General features: G+C 42.7%; 1 protein-coding gene across 1 annotated transcript; it reads left to right on the forward strand.

The window, feature by feature from the left end:
- The first annotated feature begins 5088 nt into the window (after positions 1–5088).
- Positions 5089–24527, forward strand: ARL13A (ADP ribosylation factor like GTPase 13A). Its single transcript, XM_050775834.1, has 9 exons — positions 5089–5302; positions 7218–7290; positions 7669–7739; positions 19457–19706; positions 20590–20695; positions 21170–21336; positions 21969–22059; positions 22159–22339; positions 24096–24527. The coding sequence occupies exons 2-8, from the start codon at positions 7232–7234 to the stop codon at positions 22285–22287; spliced, it is 873 nt and encodes a 290-aa protein (XP_050631791.1). The 5' UTR covers positions 5089–5302; positions 7218–7231; the 3' UTR covers positions 22288–22339; positions 24096–24527.
- The last annotated feature ends 17 nt before the right edge of the window (positions 24528–24544 follow it).

Here is a 24544-nt window from a genome sequence, read left to right on the forward strand (position 1 = left end):
TTGGGAACTGGACAAAGGTCACCCTTGTTATGCCTTAGCAAAGAACTTGGCTGTATTGTGTTCATGCCCTAGAGATCTGTGGAAGTTTGAACTTAAGAGTGATGACTTAGGGTATTTGGCAGAAGAAATTTTTCTAAGCAGCAAAACATTTAAGATGTGATCTGGCTATTTCTAATAACTTATGCTCAGAGGCAGGAGCAAAGAAATAACTTACAGTTGGAATTTATAATTAAAAGGGAAGCAGAGTGTAAACATTTGAAAAATTTGCAGCCTGGCCACCTGCAAAGAAAGAAAAAGCTTTTTCTGAGGAAGGATCCAAGCAGGTGGCAGAGCAACCACTTGTTACAGAGCTCTGCATGACTAAAAATGAGCCAGGTGCTGATAGCCAAGACAATGGGAAAAAGACTTTGAAGGCATTTCAGAAATATTTGAGGCAGCCCTTCCCATCACAGGCCCAGAGGCCTAAGAGAAAATAATGGTTCCCTGGGCCAGCCCAGAGCCCTGCTGCCCTGCACAGTCTCGGGACACTGCTCCCTGCATCCAGGCTGCTCCAGCTCCAGCCTTGACTCAAAGGGCCCCAGATACAGTGTGAGCCACCACTCTGGAAGGTGCAAGCCATAAGCCTTGGTGGCTTCCATATGGTGTTAAGCCTGTGGGCACATAGAATGCAAGAGTGAAGGAGGCTTGGCAACCTCTGCCAAGATTTCAGAAGATATATGAGAAAGCCTGGGTGCCTAAGTAGAAGCCTGCTGCAGGGGTAGAGCCCTCAGACAACCTGTACTAGGGCAGTGCAGAGCGGAAATGTGGGGTGGGAGGGCCCATACAGAGTCCCCAATGGGGTACTGTCTAGTGGAGCTTTGGGAAGGTGGTCACCATCCTCCAGATCCTGGCATGGTAGATCCATCAGCAACTTGGACCCTGAGCCTGGAAAAGCTGCAGGTACTCAACTTCAACCTGTGAGAGCAGCCACAGAGGCTGTCCATGGGTATGGATTGCCCAAGGCCTTGGGAGCCCACTCTTCATACCAGTGTGCCCTGGATGTGGGCCATGGAGTCAAAGGAGACTATTTTGCAGCTTTAATATTTAATGACTACCCTGCTGGGTTTTGGACTTGCTTAGGGCCTGTAGCCCCTTTCTTTTGGCTGATTTCTTCCTTTTGGAACAGGAATGTTTAGCCAATGCCTGTACCTCCACTGTATCTTGGAAGTAAATAACTTGTTTTAATTTTATAGGCTCATTGGTGGAAGAAACTTATCTCCAGATGAGGCTTTGGACTTGAAATTGAGACTTTTGAGTTAATACTGGGATGAGTTAAGACTTTGCAGGAATACTGAGTAGGAATGGTTGTATTTTGAAATGGGAGAAGAACGTAAGAATTGAGGGGGCAGGGCAGAATTATATGGTTTGGATATTTGTACCCTCAAATCTCATGTTGAAATGTAATCCCTGGCTGGGCGCGGTGGCTCATGCCTGTAATCCCAGCACTTTAGGAGGCCAAGGCGGGTGGATCACCTGAGGTCAGGAGTTTGAGACCAGCCTGGCCAACATGGTGAAACCCCGTCTCTACTAAAAATACAAAAATTAGCTGGGCATGGTGGTGGGTGCCTGTAATCCCAGCTACTTGGGAGGCTGAGGAGGGAGAATTGCTTGAACCCAGGAGGTGGAGGTTTCAGTGAGCTAAGATTACGCCACTGCATTCCAGCCTGGGTGACAAGAGTGAAGCTCCTTCTCAAAAAAAAAAAAAAAAAAAAAAAAAAAAAAAAAAAAAAAAAAGAAATGTAATCCCTAATGTTGGAGGTGGGCCTGGTGGGAGGCGTCTGGGGTCATGGGGGTGGATCCCTCATGGTTTGTCCTCATGATAGTGAGTGAATTCTCCTAAGATCTGGTTGTTTAAAATTGTGTGGCACCTCCCCCCAACTCTCTTGCTCTTGCTTTCACCATGTGATGTGCCTGCTCCAGCTTCATCTTCTGCCACGAGTAAAAGCTCCCTGAGGCCTCCCCAAAAGCTGAGCAGATGTTGGTGCCATGCTTCCTGTACAGCCACTAGAACTGACAGCCAATTAAAACTCTTTTCAGGTCTCAGGTATTCCTTTATAGCAGTGTGAGAATGGCCTAATACAAGGTCTAATCAGAAGTCAGCTTGTCTCAGTCATGTTTCCTGTCTCAGTCACATTTCCATTCACCTTCTTCAGTCAAAACTTTTCCTCCATACTTCTAAGCAAGTACCAAAGAAAATAACATGAATTCACAGTCATCTATAAAATAAGAAAACAACTAAATCAAGATGGGAGAAAGGTACAGTAAATTATTCCTCTACCTAACACATTTCTGGGCATGATGGAAAAACAGTGGTATCAAGTGGGTTACTTCCCTTGAGGGTTAGCACAAGATCTCAGCTATAGACAGCTCCCCTTGGATGGCAAGTATGGAGAAAAGAAGGGGAAAATGCAACCTCCAGTTGGCCAAAAATCAATCTACATATTTAGAAAAGCCTTCGGCTGAGAACTTTCAAAGGGCTGTAAAGTGCCTCATTCAGATAAAGATAAGTGTTCATACAGAATATCATCCAAGCCTGGACACTTTTGTGAATGAAAGGAGGCACTATTAGTAATGATTCTGGGATGGAGGTGGGCAAATTTTTCCTAAAAATGGCCAGATAGTAAATATTTTAGGTTTTAGAGGCCACATACAGTCTCTGTCATATATTTTTTTTCTTTTTAACCCTTTAAGAATGTAAAAACCATTCTTAGCCCAGACACCATAAGAAAACAGGCCAGGAGGCCGGGCGCAGTGGCTCACGCCTGTAATCTCAGTACTTTGGGAGGCCAAGGGGGGAGCAGATCACCTGAGGTCAGGAGTTCAAGATCAGTCTGGTCAACATGGCGAAACCCCATTTCTACTAAAAAAAAAAAAAAAAAAAAAAAAAAAAAAAAAAAAATTAGCCAGGCATGGTAGCACATGCCTGTAATCCCAGCTAGTCAGAAGGCTGAAGCAGGAGAATCGCTTGAACCTGGGAGGCAGAGGTTGCAGCGAGCCGAGATCGCACCATTGCACTTCAGCCTGGGTGACAAGAGCAAAACTTGATCTTAAAAAAAAAAAGAAAAGAAAAAAAAAGCAAGCAAGAAAGAAAACAGGTTAGGATACAAGTTTGGCCATGGGCTTGGGGGAAAACACACATCAAGTCTGTTCTGGTCAAATAGGTACATAAGTCACCCTAGCTGAAGGCCTGGTCTGTGATCCAATTCAAAATTTAGAATTAAGAGTAAGTATGTGGGTTGGGTGCGGTGGCTAACACCTGTAATCTGAGCACTTTGGGAGGCCAAGGCGGGTGGATCACCTGAGGTCAGGAGTTCGAGACCAGCCTGGCCATCACGGTGAAACCCTATCTCTACTAAAAATACAATAATTAGCCAGGCATGGTGGTGTGTGCCTGTAGTCCCAGCTACTCGGGAGGCTGAGACAGTAGAATTACCTGAACCCAGGAGGCGAAGGTTGCAGTGGTCTGAGATCGCACCACTGCACTCCAGCCTGGGCGACACAGTGAGACTCCGTCTCAAAAATAATAATAAAAATTTTAAAAAACCTACAATGATGAAAGTATGTCAGAGGGAGGAATCAACTGAAAGAGCTCCCCGGCCAAAGTTGGAACAATTTGAACAAGAAAATAAAGTGGTATGGATTATAATCAGAGTATAAAATAAATATATGTGAGCCCATACTGTATAAACAAATGATTTAATAAACAAATGCATAAGAATAGACAGACCCCCTCCCCCATACAGAAGAATTCCAAGCAACTTTTGTAGATACTCCACCTCAAGGAGGTGGAGGATAAATCCCCATTCTATAAGTGTGGCCAATGCATACTGATTTCCTTCTAAAGAGTACAGGATAGAAAGTAGGGGGAGTATCTTGATAGTGGAGAAATCCGACAAACACTGCCTCGGCCAGGTGATCAAGGTTAACATCATCAGTGATAAGTCATGTTGACAGCATGTATCCTTGATATGATGTGATGAGGATGGCATGTTACCTCTGTGGCCTTCCTCCCAAGAACGCGTAACTTCAGTCTAATCATGAGAAAAACATCAGATAAACACTAAGTTAGGGGTATTCTACAAAACACCTGATGAACACTCCTGTCAAGGTCATCAAAGACAAATACAGTGGCTGGATGTGGTATCTCATGCCTATAATTCCACCCCTTTGGGAGGCCACGGTGGGAGGATCACTTGAGGCCAGGAGTTTGAGACCAGTCTGGGCAATATAGCAAGACCCTTCTCTAAAAAGAACAAAAAGTAAATTAGCCAAGCATGGTGGTGTATGCCTGCAGTCCTAGGTACTTGGGCAGCTGAAGCAGGAGGATTGCTTGAGCCCAGGAGTTTGAGGCTGCAGTTAGCTATGATCACACTACTGCACTCTAGCCTGGGCCACAGAGCCAGACCTTGTCTCTAAAAAACAAAACAAAACAAAATCTGAGAAGCTTAAGTTAAAAACTAAGGAAATCTGAATGAAGTATGGACTTTAGTCAATAACAGTGTATTAATACTGGCTCATTAATTGTAACAAATGCAGTATCATAAGATGTTAACAATGAGGGAAACTGGGTGTTGGGGATGGTTACTCACTGTACTGTCTTAGCAATTTTTCTGTATGCCTAAAACCATTCTGAAAAATAAAGTGTTTTATAAAAAGTTCACTAAGTATGATACAGTTTGGCTAGAAGAGATACCCAGAGCAGAGGCAGTTTCTCTGGTACCTGAGGTCTGCAAGACCTTCGACCTAATACAACTCTGAAGCCAGAATGCCTAGGTTTGAATTCTGGCTTTACCATTTATTAGCTAGGTAACCTTTGGCAAGTTATGTAACCCCTTTGTGAACAACTTCATCTCTGAAAAGTAGGAATGATAGCCCCTACTTTGTCATGTTGTAGTAAGGATTAAATGAATTAATGTGTATAAAGTGCTTTAATGAGCCCTGGCACACAGTAAATTCTATATAAATATTTTGTAAAATGAATAAAAACTATGATGACTAAAAGTTCCTTTAGTAATTATCTAAAATCATACAAGGTAAGGAGATATAAGTTTGGTTGCTATGAACCAGGTAGTTGTTGCCATAGACATGTCAGTACCTTGACAACCATTATTAGGACATTGCCATAGCTTTTATAAGTGGACAACCTGAGCTGTGTTAATCTGACAAGAAGGCTAGAAAGCTCAATGCATCTTCCTATTACTCTGCATATCTTATGTCTTCCATCCAAAAAGAATCAACTTATCAGATAAATAACCACCTCATGGTAAGCAAAATATGTCACTATCTTCATTTTACAGATAAGAAAAGAAATTTGGAAATGATAGGTTTAGTTGAGGTGATTTCACTTCAGGTTACCCAGAAGAGGCACTAGAAATAAAGGATCAGACCAGTCATCCCTAATCCAATCATTTTCCCAGTTGGGTTATCCTACCTACCCTTCCTTATAAAGGAAGAACTTGTGTGATGCCAATTTGACACTTCTTGGTGGCACTGACAAACACAGAGAGCCTGACATCAAGTTAGAAGGCTCTGCCAATTATTAGGAAACAGACATGAAGCAGTTACTGGCCTCTCCTCCAAGGGAGATGGCTATCATGGAACCCAGACAATTAGGCTCTGATGTTTCAGGCTCCTGGTCATATCAGCTTCATGTGCAAAACTGGAGTAAGGCTGGTTTTGATCACAGGCCATATATAAGGTTTCTCTTTTGTCTGGCATAAGCCAGAGCCATTATCCAGGACGTCTTTATGGGAAACCTAATGATCTCCTAGGGCGTGACCTGTGCTATAACAAATGCTATGAAATGTGAGTATTTTGGAATGGCAACTCTCCAGACCAGTAAATGACTGGATGACTCTGCAGAACCCTGATAAATTATCCCTTAATAAGCTAGCACATAAACTGTGCTCATCAGATAGCTAAGCAAGGCCCATCTAAGCATCAATTGAAGTACTTTGCTAACCCAGCCAGGGCTTCCTCCAATTCTGGGCTTCAACATATAGTTGTCCCTCAGTAAACTTGGGGGAAATGGGCTCCTGGACCCCCTCATATACCAAAATCTGTGCATTCTCAAATCCTGCAGTTGGTGCTATGAAACCCATATATATGAAAAGTTAGCCCTGCATATACATGGTTTCACATTCACAAATATCCTCATTCAGTCGAAAAAAAAAAAAAGCCTGGTATAAGTAGACTCATGCAGTTCAAACCCATGTTGTTCAACGGTCAACTGTAATTAGTCACTAGGGAAATATAAATAAAAACCTACCTCACACCCACTAGGATAGCTGTAAACAAAAAAACAAGCATTACTGGTGGGAATGTAAGATGTTGTAGCCATTTTGCAAAACAGTCTGGCAGTTCCTCAAGAGGTTAAATATAGATTTATTACATAACCCAGCAGTAATACTCCTAGGTATATACCCAAGAGAAAACATATCCACACAAAAACTTATATACAAATGTTTATAGCAGCATTATTCATAAGAGCCAAAAAGTGGAAACAATCCGCTTTCCATGGATGAACCTTGAAGTGATTGCCTAAATTATCCTTTTTACTTAGGCATTCACTTCTAAATCCAGCTGTGCATTGACATCACCTGGGAAGCTTATGCAGCTCCCTGGCAATCTTTGAGGATGGGACACCTGGATTAATGTTTGAAATCCATTAGAATAGATTATCTCTAAGGTCCCTGATAGCTCCAAAAATTGTAAAAAAATCTCTAATAGCGGGTCACCAATGCCCACATCTTTGAAGAAGAGACATTATTGGTACTTGGAACAGGTCTCCCAATAGTTCCTTCTGGAAGCCTAAGTTGGTTCTTCTCTTAGGCATCATCCCAACCTCCACAAGGTTGAATAAAGATATTCTTAACAAGGATGAACTATGGCTGAAGGGATAGGCCACATCTGATTATGTCTGTGTAGGCTGCTATACTAAGAAATCACCCCATTTTGAAGAAAGCTACTCATTAGCACAGAACTTGTCACTGCAATTGAGAATAACCAGTCCCTCCTTCTATGACATTTATAGACACAGTTGGATAGAATAAAGTAATAGACTTCTAACAATCCCAGGCTTTCTGTTTATCAGCACCTGTTTAGTCATAAGCTGACTAAAGGCTCAGTGTTTATAATGGAACTTATTTCTTATTTTCTTTCTTCTCTTAATATTTAAGAACTAAGATGAATCATGTTCCGGCTTTTGACCTCCTGCTGCTCTTGGCTAAAGACAACAGAAGAGACACGAAGGTAATATTACAATTATTTCCCTAGGCCTATTCCACTATTTCCTCCCACAAATCTGCCCATAGTCCCTCAAGGTACAAATCTTCATAATATATATTGTTAGTTGAAGTGATTAAGCAGTTGTTTGTAAGATTGGGAGCAGGGTTGAGGAGGGATGGCCAATTGTACAAGGTTAAGCGAATCAGGGAAGAAAAGCATCCTTGGGGGCTTTGATGAGGGACTCCCATACCACCTTCTACTGCTTTGGCTGGGCCTTTTATGGTACATGCATTGAGATTACTGCAGGCAGAATCCCAAACACTAAGGAAGAGTATAACTCTCTGTTTAGCCTAAAACCTAACTGTTTTAAGACTTTGGCTCATTTTTCTTTTTCATTTCTAGGAATGTGACCATCCCTATCATTGGCTTGAACAACTCAGGCAAAACTGTTCTTGTGGAGGCATTCCAAAAATGTAAGGAACTGAGAGCATTAGATACTGGTGTGGGTCTCCCATGGACCCCAGAATCCAGTGAAATAAGCATTCCTTCCTAGCATTACTTCATGGCCCTCAGTTTCCCTTTTTTTTTTTTTTTTTGCGCATAAACACCTTCCAACATACACTGTCTCTCTCCCTCCCTCCCTCCCTTCCCCACATTACATAAACAGCCTGTTTATGTAATGTCTGTCACCTGCTCCCTTTACAAGCTATCCTAATTGAAAGTCCTTTCATAGGGTCAGTATGCATAAGTTCAAACTATGTAAATCATTGCAGTTAATTATGAAGGATAGCATGTTTGAAATGATGTCTAGTTTCAGGGCTCAATTAAAGTGGAATTTGGTCTAGATAAGAGAGACAAGTGTGGGATGATAAAGAAGTTTAATAACATGAAATTCTGTGACAGCTAATATAGAGAGTTGGAGCTTGAGAAATGTTGTCAGTTCCGATATGTGCAAGTTTAATACCAGGTCTCTAGTTCAGTATCTTGACATTTCAAGAAGCAGTTACACAGAATTTCAGAAAGGTACTATACTACTTATTAAGGACCAATCAAAGAAGCCAGCACTGTCTGTCACAGGATGCCCTCCATCCATGTTTACTGAATAAATGAAGTAGTATGATGACGTGGTTGAGTTTTATCTAACCTGGCATCCCTGATGCCAAAAAAGGCTAACCTGACTCCTCTGCCACTGACCTACCTGAAGTGCTCATCAATTTCCTTGAACTACAGCAGGAGCCTTCTGGCTGATCTTGTCATCTCCAGTTGTTCTCCCAGTATTTAATCCACATAGCTACCAGAAGGACTTAATACAAAAGTCTGATCATGGCACTTCCCTGCTCAAAACTGTTCAATGCCATTATCTTCAAGATAAAACTTAAGTTTCTTAGCAGCACACAAAGCCTTCTATGAGTTGGTCCCTGAGTCCTCCTCCAACTTCATTTCCCATGCTCTCTGCACATGCCCTCTGATACAGCCACAACAAATGACTTGCTATCCCCCTTTTCTAGTTCTGTACATGTTATCCCACTACCTAGCATTTTACCTCTGCCATTATCTACCTGCTAAATCAAAAGCCTCAAGTCACAGCCCAGCTTGACCTCAGGAAAGCCTTCCCTATCAGTGCCCTCCTGCCTCAGCTCCCACTCTTCCATGCATCGCTCTGGCATGCACTTATTACATCATCAGGCAATTGTAAGTCCATCCCCTAAATTGTGAGCCTCTTGAGAGAAATAATGGATTTTTTCCTCTCTGTATCTTTAGCCTGTGGTCTTTTAGCATTTTCAGGTAGGTATTCAATAAATATTCATGGAATGGATGTTCTCCCCCATTCCACCATTCACCTAAGACAACATGTTGCCATTTTCTTTGTTTTTTTTTTTTTTTTTTTTTTTTTTTCTCCGAGACGGAGTCTCACTCTGTTGCCCAAGCTGGAGCGCAGTGGTGCAATCTCAGTTCACTGCAACCTCCGCCTCCCAGGTTCAAGCGATTCACATGCCTCAACCTCCCGAGTAGCTGGGATTACAGGTATGCACCACCACACCTGGCTAATTTTTTTTTGGATTTTAGTAGAGATAGGGTTTCACCATGTTGGCCAGGCTGGTCTGGAACTCCTGGCCTCAAGCAATCCTCCTGCCTCAGCCTCCCGAAGTGCTGGAATTATAGGTGTGAGCCACTGCGCCCGACGACATGTTGCCATTTTCTGTAACAACTTCCTCTGTCCCATTAGCAGCTCCAAGCCTCACATTTTAGCCAATGGGTTCAGCTTTGTATCCCCCCTTGTAGGAAACAAACTTAACTCCTTGCTTCTCCCAATTCTCTGACAGGCAGAAATGTTTAAGAAGGTAAATAGCAGCAGGAAAAATCCAGGAGCCAGCAAAAATCACAAGATTATTGAAAAAAGTGGGGATAATTTTCTAGAGCCCCAACTCAACCTCATCCCTGGATTCCCTTTTGTCTGGGTGGGCCCTAGGAATCCATATTTTAAGAACTCCTCAGGGGTTTCTGATGGCCAGCCAGCTTTTGGAAGCACTCACCTGCAATTACCGGTATGCTATTTTGCCTGTGAGAATACTGTCTGTTTCCCATTTTAATTCCTAGAGGACACTGCCTAAAATCTATTTATTTTGTTACTGCATAACTTGCCTTGTTCTCAGTGAATATCTGGGGGATTATTCATAAATCTATTGGTTGTGACTACATTCACAGACAATTTTTTAATGGGCACTGATATCACATTCTGAAGAATGTCTCAGGCCACCTCTGTCTATGCAGGACCATCAGAATCAATCTAGTAGGTTACTCTGTGCCCAAAATTGAATAATTTACCTCCCTTGTCCCTGCAAATGTTTTGCTGTTGTTGTTGTTTGTTTTTTGAGACGGAGTTTCACTCTTGTTGCCCAGGCTGGAGTGCAATGGAGCAATCTCGGCTCACTGCAACCTCAGCCTCCTGGATTCAAGGGATTCTCCTGCCTCAGCCTCCAAGTAGCTGGGATTACAGGCATGTGCCACCACGCCCAGCTAACTTTTTGTATTTAGTAGAGACAGGGTCTCACCATGTTGGTCAGGCTGGTCTCAAACCCCTGACCTCAGGTGATCCACCCGCCTCGGCCTCCCAAAGTGGTGGGATTACAGGCTTAAACCACTGCGCCCAGCTGCTGCGAATGTTTTTAAGCTGATTGCCAAGAACAGATAATTGCCTAGGAAGGAAATGCCCGTCTGCAAGTAATACTGTGAACACTTGAAGACACCAGCTATAAAATATTTTGGCACACAAGACATTTTTAAAAATTTGTTAAATTTGTATGGGTACATTGTAGGTGTATATATTTATGAGATATGTGAGATACGTTGATATAGGCATACAATGTGTAATAATCAAATCAGGGTAAATGGGATATCCATCACCTCAAGCATTCACCATTTATTTGTGTTACAAACATTCCAGTTGTACTCCCTCAGTAATTCTAAATGTACAACAAATTATTGCTGACTATAGTCACTCTGTTGTGCTATCAAATACTAGATCTTAACTATATTTTTGTACCCATTAACCGTCCCATTCCCTCCCCTCACTACCCTTTCCACCCTCTAGTACTCTCTTTTTTTTTTTTGAGACAGAGTCTCGCTCTATTGCTCAGACTGGAGTGCAGTGGCACAATCTCAGCTCACTGCAACCTCCACCTCCTGAGTTCAAGCAATTCTCCTACCTCAGCCTCCCGAGTAGCCAGGGTTACAGGCATGTGCCACCACACCTGGCTTATTTTTGTATTTTTATTAGAGACGAGGTCTCACCATGTTGGCCAGGCTGGTCTGGAACTCCTGATCTCAGGTGATCTGCCTGCTTTGGCCTCCCGAAGTGCTAGGATTATAGGCATGAACCACCACACCCGGCTGTGTTCTTCTACTCTTTATCTCCATGAGTTCAATTATTTTACTCTAGGGCTTCCACAAATGAGTGAGAACATATGAAATTTATCATTCTGTGCCTGGCTTATTTAATATCATGTACTTGTTCTGTCCGTGTTGCTGCAAATGACAATATTTTATTCTTTTTTATGGCTGAATAGTACTCCATTGTGTATAAGTACCACATTTTCTTCATCCATTCATCTGTTGATGGACACTTAGGTTGCTTCCAAATCTGGGCTATTGTGAACAGTGCTGCAATAAACATGGGACACCAGATATCTCTTCGACATACTGATTTCCTTTCTTTTGGATATATACACAGCAGGTGGATCGCTGCATCACATGGTAGTTCTATGTTTAGTTTTTTGAGGAACTTTCATAGTGGAACATAATTTATGTTCTCATCAACAGTGTATGAGGGTCCCTCTTTCTCCACAGCCTTGCCAGAATGATCAATATGCTGAGGAGAAGAATGTATATCCTGCATTCATTGGATGAAATGTTCTGTAAATATCTATGAGGTCCATTTGCTCTATAGTGCAGATTAGGTACAGTGTTTCATTGTTGATCTGGATAATCTGTCCAATGCTGAAAGTGGGGTGCTGAAATCTCCAATTATTACTGTATTGGGGTCTCTCTCTCTTTAGCTCTAATAATACTTGCTTTGTATATCTGGGTGCTCCAGTGTTCAGTGCACATATAATTGTTATATACACTTGCTGAATTGACCCCCTTATCATTATATGACATTCTTGGTCTCTTTTTATAGCTTTTGTCTTGAAACCCGTTTTGTCTGAAGTATAGCTACTCCCGCTCTTTTGGGTTTCTATTTGTATAGAATATAATTTTCTATCCCTTTTAGTTTATATGTGTATTTATAGATGAAGTGTGTTTCTTGTAGGAAACAGATCATGTTGTTGTTGTTTTTTAATCCACTCAGCCACCCTATGTCTTTTGATTGGAGAGTTTAGTCCATTTATATTCAATGTTATTATTAATAAGGACTTACTACTGACACTTTGTTATTTGCTTTCTGGTTATTTTGAGGTCTTTTCCTTCCTTCCTTCCTGTCTTCCTTTTTGTGAAAGTGATTTTCTCTCGTAGTATGTTTTGATGTATTGCTTTATATTTTTTGTCTATCTGTTGTAGGTTTTTTGATTTGAAGTTACCATGGGGCTTGCAAATAACATCTTTTTTTTTTTTTTTTTTTTTTTTTTTTGAGACGCTCACTGCATGCTCCGCCTCCCGGGTTTACGCCATTTTCCTGCCTCAGCCTCCCGAGTAGCTGGGACTACAGGCGCCCGCCACCTCGCCCGGCTAGTTTGGTTTTTTTTTTTGTATTTTTTAGTAGAGACGGGGTTTCACCATGTTAGCCAGGATGGTCTCGATCTCCTGACCTCGTGATCCGCCCGTCTCGGCCTCCCAAAATGCTGGGATTACAGGCTTGAGCCACCGCGCTCGGCCTCAAATAACATCTTATAATCCATTTTTTAAAATATTCACCCACTGCCCCCTGGAGACCCCATTATTTTAAACTGATGAAAAATGTGATTGCAAAAACAAGCAAAGAGAAAACTAATATTAATTGTACACTTTAACTTTATCCCCTCTGCTTTGTAACTTTTTGTTGTTTCTATTTATATCTTATTATACTGTCTTTAAAAGTTGCTGTAGTTGTTACTTTTGATAGGTTCATCTTTTATTCTTTGTACTGAAGCTATGAGTAGTTTACACACCACAATTACAGTATTATAACAATACTCTGTATTTGTCTGTGTGAGTTGCTGTTACCAGTGGGTTTTATACCTTCAGGTGATTTCTTATTGCTCATTAACATCCTTTTCTTTCAGGTTGAAGTACTCCCTTTAGCATTTCTTGGAGGAGAGGTCTGGTGTTGACAAAAATCCCTCAGCTTTTGTTTGTCTGGGAAATACTTTATTTCTCCTTCATGTTTGAAGGATAATTTTGCTGGATATAATATTCTAGGATAAAAGTTTTTTTCCTTGATATACTTTAAGTATATCATGCCACTCTCTCTTATTTCAATCTTTGTTAAACTTATCCGATAGATTCTGAATTCCTTCTTTGTGTTATCTTGGATTTCATTGATCTTCCTCAAAACTATTTTGAATTATCTGTCTGAAAGGTCACTTATCTCTGTCACTCCATAATGTTACTGGTGCCTTATTTAGCTCTTTTGGTGAGGTCATTTTTCCTGGATGGTCTTGATGTTTATTGATGTTCATCAAAGTCTGGGCATTGAAAAGTTAGGTATTTAATCTATGCAGACTGGGGTTGTTTTTACCCATCCTTCTTGAGAAGGACTCAAAGGGAATTGAGTGTTGTGATCAAATCTTTGGTCACTGAAGCTGTATACGCATTAGGGGACACCCTAAGCCTAGTAATGCTGTGACTCTTGTAAAGCTGTAGAGGTACCATTTTGGTGGTCTTGGGTAAGATCTGAGAGAATTCCCTGGTTTACCAGGCAAAGTCTCTTGTTCTTTTCCCTTACCTTCTCCCAAGCAAATGGAGTCTCTCTCTCTCTCTGTGCTGAGCTGCCTGGAGTTGGGGAAGGGGTGATACAAACACTCCTGTGGCCACCACCACTGAGACTGTGCTGAGTCACACATGAAGCCAACAGTACTGGGTCTCACCCAAGGCCTGTGGCAACTATTTCCTGGTTATCCCTGATATTTATTCAAGGTCCAAGGGCACTTCAGTCAGTAGCTGATGAATCCTGCCAGGAAAGGGTATTTTCCTTCAGTGCAGCAGGTTCCTTTCTGGCCCAGGGTGGGTCTAGAAATGCCACCAGGAGCTAGGGCCTGGGGTCAGGGGCTTTAGAAATCTGCTTGGTGCTTTATTTTACTGGGGCTGAGCAAGTACCCAGGTTGCAAGACAAAGTCCTCTCTATATTCCTCTCTCCTTTCCTCAAGCAGAATTGGCCATCACAGCCCCGAGCCCATAGTGACTATAGCCTGGCTACCACCAATGTTTATTCAAGGCCTGAGCTCTTTAGTTAGCAGGCAGTGAGTCCTGCCAGGCCTGGGTCTCTCTCTTCAGGGCAGCGTTTTCCTTTCTGGCCCAAGGTGAGTCTAGAAATGCCCTCCAGGAGCTAAGGCCTGGAATCAGGGACTTTAGGAGTCTGCTTGGTGCTGTATTTCACTGTGGCTGAGTTAGTACTGAAGTTGCAAGACAAAGTCCTTTTTACTCTTCTCTCTCCTTTCCTCAAGCAGGAGTCTCTCCTGATGGCCACCACTGCTGAAAATGTGCTGGGTCACACCTGAAGCCAGCACAATACCAGGTCTTGCCCAAGGCCCATGGTGACTGCTGCCTGGCACTTGCTTGGGATGTTTACTCAGGCCTAAGGGCTCTTTAGTCAGGTGGTGGTGAATCCTGTCAAGACTGGGTCCTTCCCTTCTGGGCACTGGGTTCCCTTCTGGCCCAGGATGGGTCTAGAACTGTCATCGGGGAGCCATGGCCTGAAATGGGGGCCTCAGGACTCTGCTTGGTACTTTATTTTCCTGTGGCTGAGCTGGTATTCAAGTTGTAAGACAATGTTCTCTTTACTCTTCCCTCTCCTCCTGGAGCTGCAAGCTGTGCTGCCTGGCACTAGGGGGAGGGGTGACACAAGCACTTCCCTTAGTCACTCTGGCTGGTGACTCACTAGGTTGCATGCCCCCTAAGTCCTTGGCTCCAAGCCCATCACAGTACCAGGACTTGCCCAGGAACTGCAGTCCTTGTGGCCTGGACTGCCTTTCAAATTTATTTAGCACCCCAGAGCACTTCAGGCCATGGTGGCAGGGCTTGCTGGAACTCAGGTTCCAACTGTTGGAATGGGCAATTTCCCTCTGGCTAGGGCTGGTCTAAATGCTTCCTCCATAAGTGCTAGGCAAATTCTGCCCTATGTAGTTTTCTGCTGTGACAGGGCAGCACTGAGTTCTAATCCAAAGTCCTACAATCACTGCACTCTCTCTTCCAAGCACAGATTCTCTCTCTGTGCCATGTGGTGCTGCCAGGGAATGAGGAAAGGGTGGTACTGGTGATTCAAGACTGTCTTTCCTACCCTCTTCAGTGCCTCTTTCCTTGACATGATGTTATAACCAAGGTGGGGTGCGAGGGCTCATGCCTGTAATCCCAGCACTTTGGAAGGCCAGGGCAGGCAGATCGCTTGAGCCCAGGAGTTCAAGACCAGCCTGGGCAACATGCTAAAACTGTCTACAAAAAAAAAAAATACAAAAATTAGCCAGGAATGGTGACACATGCCTATAATCCCAGTGACTCAGGAGGCTAAGGTGGGAGGATCACTTGAGTCTAGGATGTCAAGGCTGCAGTGAGCTGAGACTGAGCCACTGCACTCCAGCACGGGCGACAGAGTGAGACCCTGTCTCAAAAAAAGAAAAAAATACGGATGTTATAACCAGGTACTATGATCGCTCACCTGATTTTTGGTTCTTATGAAGGTGCTTTCATGTGGATAGTTGTTCAATTTGGTGTTCCTGCAGGGGTGACCATCACTGAAGGATTCTATTTGGCCATCTTATGCCACCTCCTCCAAGTCATTATTATTGACACCATTCACTAAAACTCTTTTGTCTGGCATGGTCATGTAAGGCAAGAAGAAACCCAACCACTGGCACAAGCAGGTGCCCTAAATGAGGACATTTAGACTAGTGCCTTTCAAACCTGGCTATATATTTCAATCACCTGGGGAGCTTTTTAAAAAAGTCACGATGCTTCAGCCCCACCCCAGATCTATGGACTCAAACCCTAAGAGAACGAGGCCTGGGGATGGCTGGGTGTGGTGGCTCACACCTGTAATCCCAGCACTTTGGGAGGCCGAGGTGGGCGGATCACCTAAGGTCAGGAGTTTGAGACCAGACTGACCAACATGGTGAAACCCCGTCTCTACTAAAAATACAAAAATTGGCTGGGTGTGGTGGCGGGGGGCTGTAATCTCAGCTACACAGGAGGCTGAGGTAAGAGAATTGCTTGAACCTGGGAGGCAAAGGGTGTAGTGAGCCGAGATGGTGCCACTGCACTCCAGGCTTAAAAATAAATAAATAAATAAATAAATAAATAAATAAATAAATACAATGCTCTACAGGTGATCATGGAGAACAGTGAATACTGAGAACCAGTAACCGTAACCAGAGTCACCTGGAGAGCTTTCAACCCTACTGACAGGGGACCTGGAGATTCAAAAACTTTGGTCTGGGAAGGGCCTGTGGAATCTACAGTTTCCATTTTTCTTTTCTTTTTTTTTTTTTTTTTTTTTGAGAGAGTCTCACTCTGTCACCCAGACTGGGGTGCAGTGGTACAGTGGTGTGATCATGGCTCACTACAGCCTTGATTGCCCAGGCTCAAGCGATCCTCCCACCTCAGTCTTCCAAGTAGCTGGGATTACAGGTGTGTAGCATGGAATCTGTATCTTAACAAGCTCATCAGATGATGCTGAGACACAATCAGGCATGAGTTTCATGGCTCTCTAGGGTAGTGGTACTCAAGCTTTAAAGTGCAGAAGAATCACCTCAGGATTTTGTTAACCATAGGGAGTTCATTAAACATGCAAATACTTGTGTTCCAAGCCTAGAGGTTTTGATTCATTTGGTCTGAACTAGGCTTTAACAATCACCCCTGCATAATTCTCAATTATATGGTGCCCGGACCATGCTTTCTGAAACACTTCACTAGGGATACAGAGATGAATCAGACTCAGTACCTGTCCTTAGAGTGTTTATACTTTAATAGAGGAAATAAGATAAATGTAAATTGTCAGGGAACAACTGCTCACAGCATCTAGGGTTCACCAACAATAGAATGCACTAACTGAAGGAACTGGTAAGGTTTCAAGTAAAAAGAAAAAGAAAACTAAGGAAAAAAATTTTTTTCTCTGACAGGGCAAAAAAATATATAAAGCTTTTCTTGATGAAGGAAACTCTAATATTACCTTTAGAGTTTTAACCTAGTCACTTTTTTTTTTTTTTAATTTGAGACAGACATCTTGCTCTGTTGCCCAGGCTGAAGTGCAATGGTGAGATCTCAGCTCACTGCAACCTCTGCCTCCTGGGTTCAAGTGATTCTCCTGCTTCAGCCTCCCAAGTAGCTGGGATTACAGGTGCCCGCCACCACGCCTGGCTAATTTTTGTATTTTTAGTGGAGACAAGGTTTCACCATGTTGGCCAGGCTGGTCTTGAACTCCTGACCTCACGTGATCTGCCTGCCTCGGCCTCCCAAAGTGCTGGGATTACAGGTGTGAGCCACCGTCCCTGGCCCACTTATTATTTTTGAGTAGTCTAATACAGATATAGCAAATATCACATCAAAGTTGTGGCTGAAAATTATTTTATCTGAAAGCTATAATTTAAAAGTTCATTGCCTAACATGAAATCAGAAGAGATGTTATGAAAATCACATTTAAACATAATAATAATAATATATACATACACATACATATATATGTATTCTCATTTCCAAAGACCCAAAAGCATATTACTAACTTTTCACATTAATGACTCATTTTGGCAGTCCTATGGAAAATGTCACATGCAGATCTAAGACTACAAATAAGAAGTTATGAATTCTAGTCTTAGTGCTCCCAGGTATGGGTATAGAGAATATATAAAGTCATTTTGCTACTAATGTGGGAAGGGAGCTAGGCTAGAATGGTCAGTTCAACAGACTGGAATGCATATAAATGCTGCCGTTTTCCATTTTCATTCTTTTTGTTTGTTTTTGTTTGTTTGTTTGTTTATTTTTTTGAGATGGAGTTTCACTCTTGTCCCCCATGCTGGAGTGCAGTGGCGTGATCTCAGCTCACCGCAACCTCTTTCTTCAGGGCTCAAGTGATTCTCCTGCCTCAGCCTCCCAAGTAGCTGGGATTACAGGTGTGTGCCACCACACCTGGCTGGGTTTTTTTTTTTTTTTTTTGTATGTTAGTAGACATGTGGTTTTGCCAGGGTGGCCAGGCTGGTCTTGAACTCCTAACCTCAGGTGATCCGCCCACCTCAGCCTCCCAAAGTGCTGGGATTACAGGCGCGAGCCACCGTGCCCAGCCAAGACTGCCGTTTTCAACTCCATTTCTATGGGAGCTGAATGAGGTATGGAATTCCCTGTGAGATTTTATGTTCTGGCTATAGCTTTTCAAAGGAAAATGTGTCTAAGTCTAGCATGGTTTCTTGGAAGACATATGTGGAAGACAACTTCATACCTTCATCTACAGTAACAACCACCATAAACATTTATTGAACACTTACTGTGTGTATGGTAATACAAACATCCTCCCTCATATAGCTTATGTTTTAGTTGGAGAGACAAAGTAAGCACAAAAAGAGGTGAAGGACCAGCTCAACAGACCATGTGCTCAACAAGAGAGAGAGAAGTGCGAAGTGGACAGGCCAGAGAAGTCTTCCTAAACAGTACTTGAGCTGGGTATTGAAGGGTGGGAGAGAAGGACCTTCTGTTCATTCATTCATTTATCAGATTAATTCAATAATGAATGTGCTTGGCATCATGGATATAATGGTGAATAAATTTCAATAAAATTGAAAGGGTTCCCGTCCTGTTGCAGTTTATAACCCAGATAAATAAACCATAGAATTTACAACACTGTAATATGTGCTATGACAATGGTAAACTCAGAAGAAAGGTACCTTATCCAGATGGCTGGTGGTGTGTGGGAAAACTCTAGAATAAACAAGATCAAAATTGACATTTTAAAAAATAGGCATTAACTGAGCAAAGAGTAGAAGTGTTCTAAGCAGAGAGAATGACATCTTGTAAAATCCCAGGGCAAGAGAAAGCATGACATTGATGTAGAGTGGGAGAAGTAGGGGCAAAGGAGCCAAGGGAAGAACAGATTTGGTATGTACCAGGGACAGTGTGGACACCCGTCAGGTTATAGCACTAGGAGATAGGTCTGGCAGGTTAGGAGGTGAAGGAGTCTGTATTGTATCTGGAAGCAGTGGACACGCACTAAAGGTTACTGAGCCAGGAGAGGATAGTATGGGTAAAGCGATTATTTAGGAAGATAGTACCCAAGTATGGGCAGGGTGGCAGGATGCTTCAGTGGGATTTCTCAGAGCAGGCTCTAGTCAGGGTTCAACAAATTATTTGATCTAACTATATTTCCCTACTTTGTGATTGCTTTTCCTCTCTTCCCCTCTGCATAGTACTTCCCAGTAGGATAGACAACTGTATGAAATCGGAACTGACTCTACTGCTGTTAGATGAGTATGGAGTTTCCATCTAAGTGATTGCTTCTCCTCTTTTCCCCTATGCATAGTACTTCCCAGTAAGACAGACCATTGTATGAAATCGGAACTGACTACACTTTTGTTAGATGAGTATGAACTTTCCATCTACGACCTGAATGGAGATCTGAAGGGCCGGGAAGCATGGCCAAACTACTATGCACAGGCCCATGGGCTTGTTTTCGTCCTGGATTCCAGTGACATAAGACGCATGCAGGAAGTGAAGATCATCTTAACACATCTGCTGTCTGATAAAAGAGTGGCAGGGAAACCCATCTTACTGTAAGATTCTGCCTTTATGTCCTATTTCCGCTTCCCAATTTGTACCCTTAAAAGTATAGAAATGAAGGGTTGGGTGGTCCCTTTGTCAAACCCAGCTAGGCCTTCTGTTCCCTTAGGCTCAGGGAGGTAAAGCGGCCCAATTCTCTGGGGTCTGTTCTCAAGAGCTACTTTCTACCACACACTGCCATGGGGGACATGTTACCTAACTGTACAAAGGTAATTTTGAAGGGAAGCATCAAAAGGAAATGAAAAGCGGAATCCACCACCTCCACCCCTTGACTCTTCCTGAATACTACCTTCCTGGATTTGCTTATTATCTTTTCTGGTTTCGGTCTCTGATCCTGAAACCTCATGATAGCAGAGAACCCCTATCTTGTATAATCGATGCCAATGACCTCCTCTCTGATCAGATTGCTCAAAAATTACATAACTAGCACTTATTCCAGGGTGACAATGCAGGTGGCCAGTCAATTCTCATCCCCGCCCCCAACTCCCTTTATGCCTCTTTCATTCCTCATTAGCAACCCCAACTAGAGCATGAACAGAGTTTGGGAAAGGATGTAAAAACTCCAAATCTGTTCATAGCCCAGTTAGCAATTCTAATTAAAGCTTGATAGCATAATGTAGGGGAAGTGAGAAATGAGCCCTGGGGGGACTATCGTGGATTCAAATGATTTGTGCTATACTTTCCTTCATTGGGAGTTGGCTAGAAAAATGTCTAGCTCATCTCATTAGGTATGTCTTTAAACCTAATTCCTGGATATGTAGCAGTTATAGTAGAATTTGTTCTCCTCCTCTTTCCCTTCTTTTCTCGCCTTTTGCTTCTATTTTGGTTTCACTCTTGCACTCTTTTTTCCTCCCTCTCTCATATGCTCTGTTTTAGCTTAGCAAACAAACAAGACAAGAAGAAAGCCCTCATGCCTTGTGATATTATTGACTATCTACTTCTAAAGAAGCTAGTGAAAGAGAATAAGTGCCCATGCCGAGTGGTAAGTGTCAACCCCTTCCTTCCCTCTTCCTCTGGAGCCCAGCAGATGCAGCCCTTGGCCCATTCTATAATCAGCCCCATATGTTGGGTTTGCGGCAAAGTCTCTCGCTGTCAGGCAACACCCATAGTGATTCCTGACTTGATGGTGGTAACAAATATTGCATTCTGCCTTCAAAATAGTTCTGTAAAGTGGACACATGAATATCCCCATTTTATGGATAAAAAAGCCAAGGCTCAGAGACTCTATGTGACTTGCTCAAGGTCACGCACCCAAGACACCACAACCACTTTATTAAAGGACCTCAGCTTTATTATGCTTTCTCAGATGTGAATGTTGAGTGTCTCCTAGAAGTCTCAGAGCCTCTCTAGGCATAGCAGACCTTATGTGTTCCTCCACTGTTTGAATGAGAGTGACTGGTTCTGTGGGCCCCAGGGGTCCCAGGCTCCAGGTCTGCATCCTTCTCTTCTGTCACAGGAGCCATGTTCAGCCATCAGAAACCTTGAAAGAAGAAACCATCAGCCCATAGTTGAAGGACTGCGCTGGCTATTAGCTGTCATTAATACCTGCCAACTACCACCTACCTCGAGCATCTCAATCTCCAAGAATAATACAGGCTCTGGAGAAAGATGCTCATCACACAGGTACTGAGATGCCTCCATGAGATTTACTGATAAGAAAAGCAACAGGGATCAGTCTTTCTCACAAGCGAGGAGTTCTGGGAGGTGCTTGGATTCTGGGTGGCACTGAGCAAGTCTCTTGATATCATTGGCTCAAATGGGGCTACGGCAGTGCCCACCAACACTCCAACATTGTTAGGTACACCCCACCCCTGGCATAACTTGAGTGGTCATGTGAGGGGAATGATTTTCATAAAGGTAAGCCAACCTATCAGCATTACAGCCTCCCCAAAACAGGGTTTCTAATCTCTGATTTGCCATGTGGAAGAGAAAATGAACATAAGCCTCTTAAAGAGCCTACTGGCATTATTCTACGGATGAATGCCATGAACCTACTCCAGATTCTCAGTGTCTAGTTCTACAATCCTCCCAATAATGAGGAATGATGGGAGAGGATAGAAATGTTGAAAAGAGGAAAAAGAAGAAGAAAATAGGAGGTGATCAGAGTTTTGAGGAGCAAAAGGCCTAAACATCCTCCTGCTCTGTTGTCACATTGCCCAAAGGCATATGGCAGGGATGGGGTAGTAGCTGCACTAGATAAAGAAGCTTGAAGTGTGTCTGTTTCTACTACTCTTATCCTTTCTATCTTCCCCCAGCTTATCCACCAGAACAGGAATGTCAAAGGAGAAAAGACAGCATCTAGAACAACGCCCAACAGAAGCTAAGCCTCTAAAGTCAATCCTACAGGTAAATGGCCCTTTAAATGTTAATACTCAGTGACCAATCCCTGAACACGTGGACACCAACTAACTTCCCCATCCCCTCCCCCATCTTCTTGCTGTACAGAAAGAAGGTACAAGATTACGGCCTAAAAAGAATATGTCAGTAACATTTGCTTTAGATGAACCCATGAAAGAAGGTGAATGTTCTAGGAGAACTAGAGTTCAGAACACTACGAAGTTTCACTACAATTGAAGGAGTGACTTATAGACTCCAGCTCCATACGTTGATGACAATATTTTTGAAGGTAATGCTGGATCAGTGGTTAGAGAAGAAAATTTACATAGGCCTTCCCTAACAATTTCTACAATAGTATTCCAATTTTGAGCCTGAAATTCTTTCCTCACTCTATGGTTGGTGATTAGGAGAAGAGAAATAGAAGAAGTACAGGAAGGGTGCTTGGGTACCATCTTCTGGCAGTCCAGCATGATGCCCCAGCACTGGTTGACACAAGATCTTTAGATGGCTATAGGGTTATCTTAAAGTTTATGATTCCAGTGGTGGAAGTACAAGAACTTTATATATATATCTCAAGAACTTTAAAAACATGAATACACTATGAACTAGTAATCTCAATTCTTGAGCTGTCTCCAAGGATAGTTACACAAGTACCCAAAAAACGACCCTCAAGGATGTTTAATCACAGCACTGTGTACAATAACTAAAAGTGGGAAACAGCCTATATGTCCAACAATGGAGAATGGCTAAATAAATTAGGATGCATCTATGCTGTGGAATACTATGCATACATTAAAAAGGCTAATGTGGACTTCTATTTATTGACATGGAAAGTTTTCCACAACCTGGCATTTTTGTTAGGGAAAATAGCAAGTTAGAGTACAGCACGTATAGCAGGATACATATACAGATATAGAAATACCTGGAGGAATATCACCGAAAGATACTAGGTGATTGTGAGATGTAAAAGGCCTAAATGCCTTTCTTTTGGATTTTTTATTATAAATTTTCTTTTTTTGGCCGGGCGTAGTGGCTCATGCCTGTAATCCCAGCACTTTGGGAGGCTGAGGCAGGCAGATCACGAGGTCAAGAGATCAAGACCATCCTGGCCAACATGGTGAAACCCCGTCTCTACTAAAAATACAAAAATTAGCCGGGCGTGGTGGCAGGCACCTGTAGTCCCAGCTACTGGGGAGGATGAGGCAGAAGAATTGCTTGAACCTGGGAGGCGGAGTTTACAGTGAGCTGAGATAGCGCCACTGCACTCCAACCTGGCGACAGAGCGGGACTCCGTCTCAAAAAAAAAAAAAAAAGAAAAGAAATTTTCTTTTTTTATAATAAGCAGATATCATTTCTCCCAATACAAAAAAAGCCCTATGAGGGCTTAAAGGCTGTAGTTACTGGCCACTCATTCTCAGTATTCCTTAGGACCCCAGTCTCCAAGATTGTTAACTGTCAATATTATAATGTCATCTCAGCTCTGAAAGGGACATGACCTTTTATATCCCTGGCTACCTTAGAGCTTTGGGTTGTTACACCTACATGGAGGGGCTTGGACTTGGCCTGGGCCACTAACAAGGAGATAGACACTGCTCTGGGGACAAGGGGTGAGGATGAGAGTAGAGAGTAGAGTGGAAGGAAGTGGTAGAAGAGGAAGTGTTTTTTTTTTAGATATCAGTAACTACCCCTAAATCTTTGTTGAAAATTTAAATCCATTTTCCTTTCTATAACTCCAGAACTTAGGGCAAAAAAAAAAAAAAAGAATGGATACCTGGGACACAGAAAAGATGTTACTGGAAAATTCCTGTGAAGAAGCCTTGGTTCTTATAGTTAATACTACTTAAATGAAGGGCAGAGGGGAGAGAGCAAGAGTGAGAGAAAGTACGACGCCAGGGCAGAGGATGGGCGCCTCGTGGGGTGCAGTTTATACCCTGTTGGAAACTGGCCAATACCCTCCTACCCTGAAATGGTCTGGGAAGGACAGGAAACCTGGCACTTGGCTTCACTTAAAATAACTGACCTTTTTCTCTTTTTACTTTCAACAGACTACTAAAGAGAAAAACAGGGAAACCAAAAGAAACAGCTGATATCCCTCCCTCAGCAAACAGGTTCATCTCCAGAACTATCAGGACTACCCGGTTTTTAAATTTCCATTTGATAATATCTCTACACTCCCCATACAACTCCACCTACCCTAATATCACATCCCTGAGAACCCGTTGTTCCTGTATATCTATATTCTAGCCATCAAACCAGTCCTATACTCACTGAGAGGCTCAAGAAGAGTGAGATGGCATCCACTGAGAATGAAGACCACCTTGGTAAAAAAGAACAGAGACTTTACATCTTCGTACCCAGATGCTGCTGACAAAGCTTGTGGACAATAAGTCATGGGTGATCAACCAAAATTGAGCCTTAGAAATACATATTTTTTCTTTAAGGTTCTTGGGCAGAAAAGGATTGGCAAAAATAAACAGAACTCCTTTGCTGAGAA

This window comes from Macaca thibetana, chromosome X (assembly GCF_024542745.1).
Source record: "Macaca thibetana thibetana isolate TM-01 chromosome X, ASM2454274v1, whole genome shotgun sequence".
NCBI lineage: Eukaryota > Metazoa > Chordata > Mammalia > Primates > Cercopithecidae > Macaca > Macaca thibetana.

Excerpts from the sequence above, each read along its gene's own strand:
- ARL13A (XM_050775834.1), top strand. The coding sequence starts at position 7,232 with ATGTTCCGGCTTTTGACCTCCTGCTGCTCTTGGCTAAAGACAACAGAA. Across the intron at positions 7,740-19,456 it reads TGTGGAGGCATTCCAAAAAT|TACTTCCCAGTAAGACAGAC; the intron begins GTAAGGAACTGA and ends CCCTATGCATAG. Across the intron at positions 19,707-20,589 it reads GCAGGGAAACCCATCTTACT|CTTAGCAAACAAACAAGACA; the intron begins GTAAGATTCTGC and ends GCTCTGTTTTAG.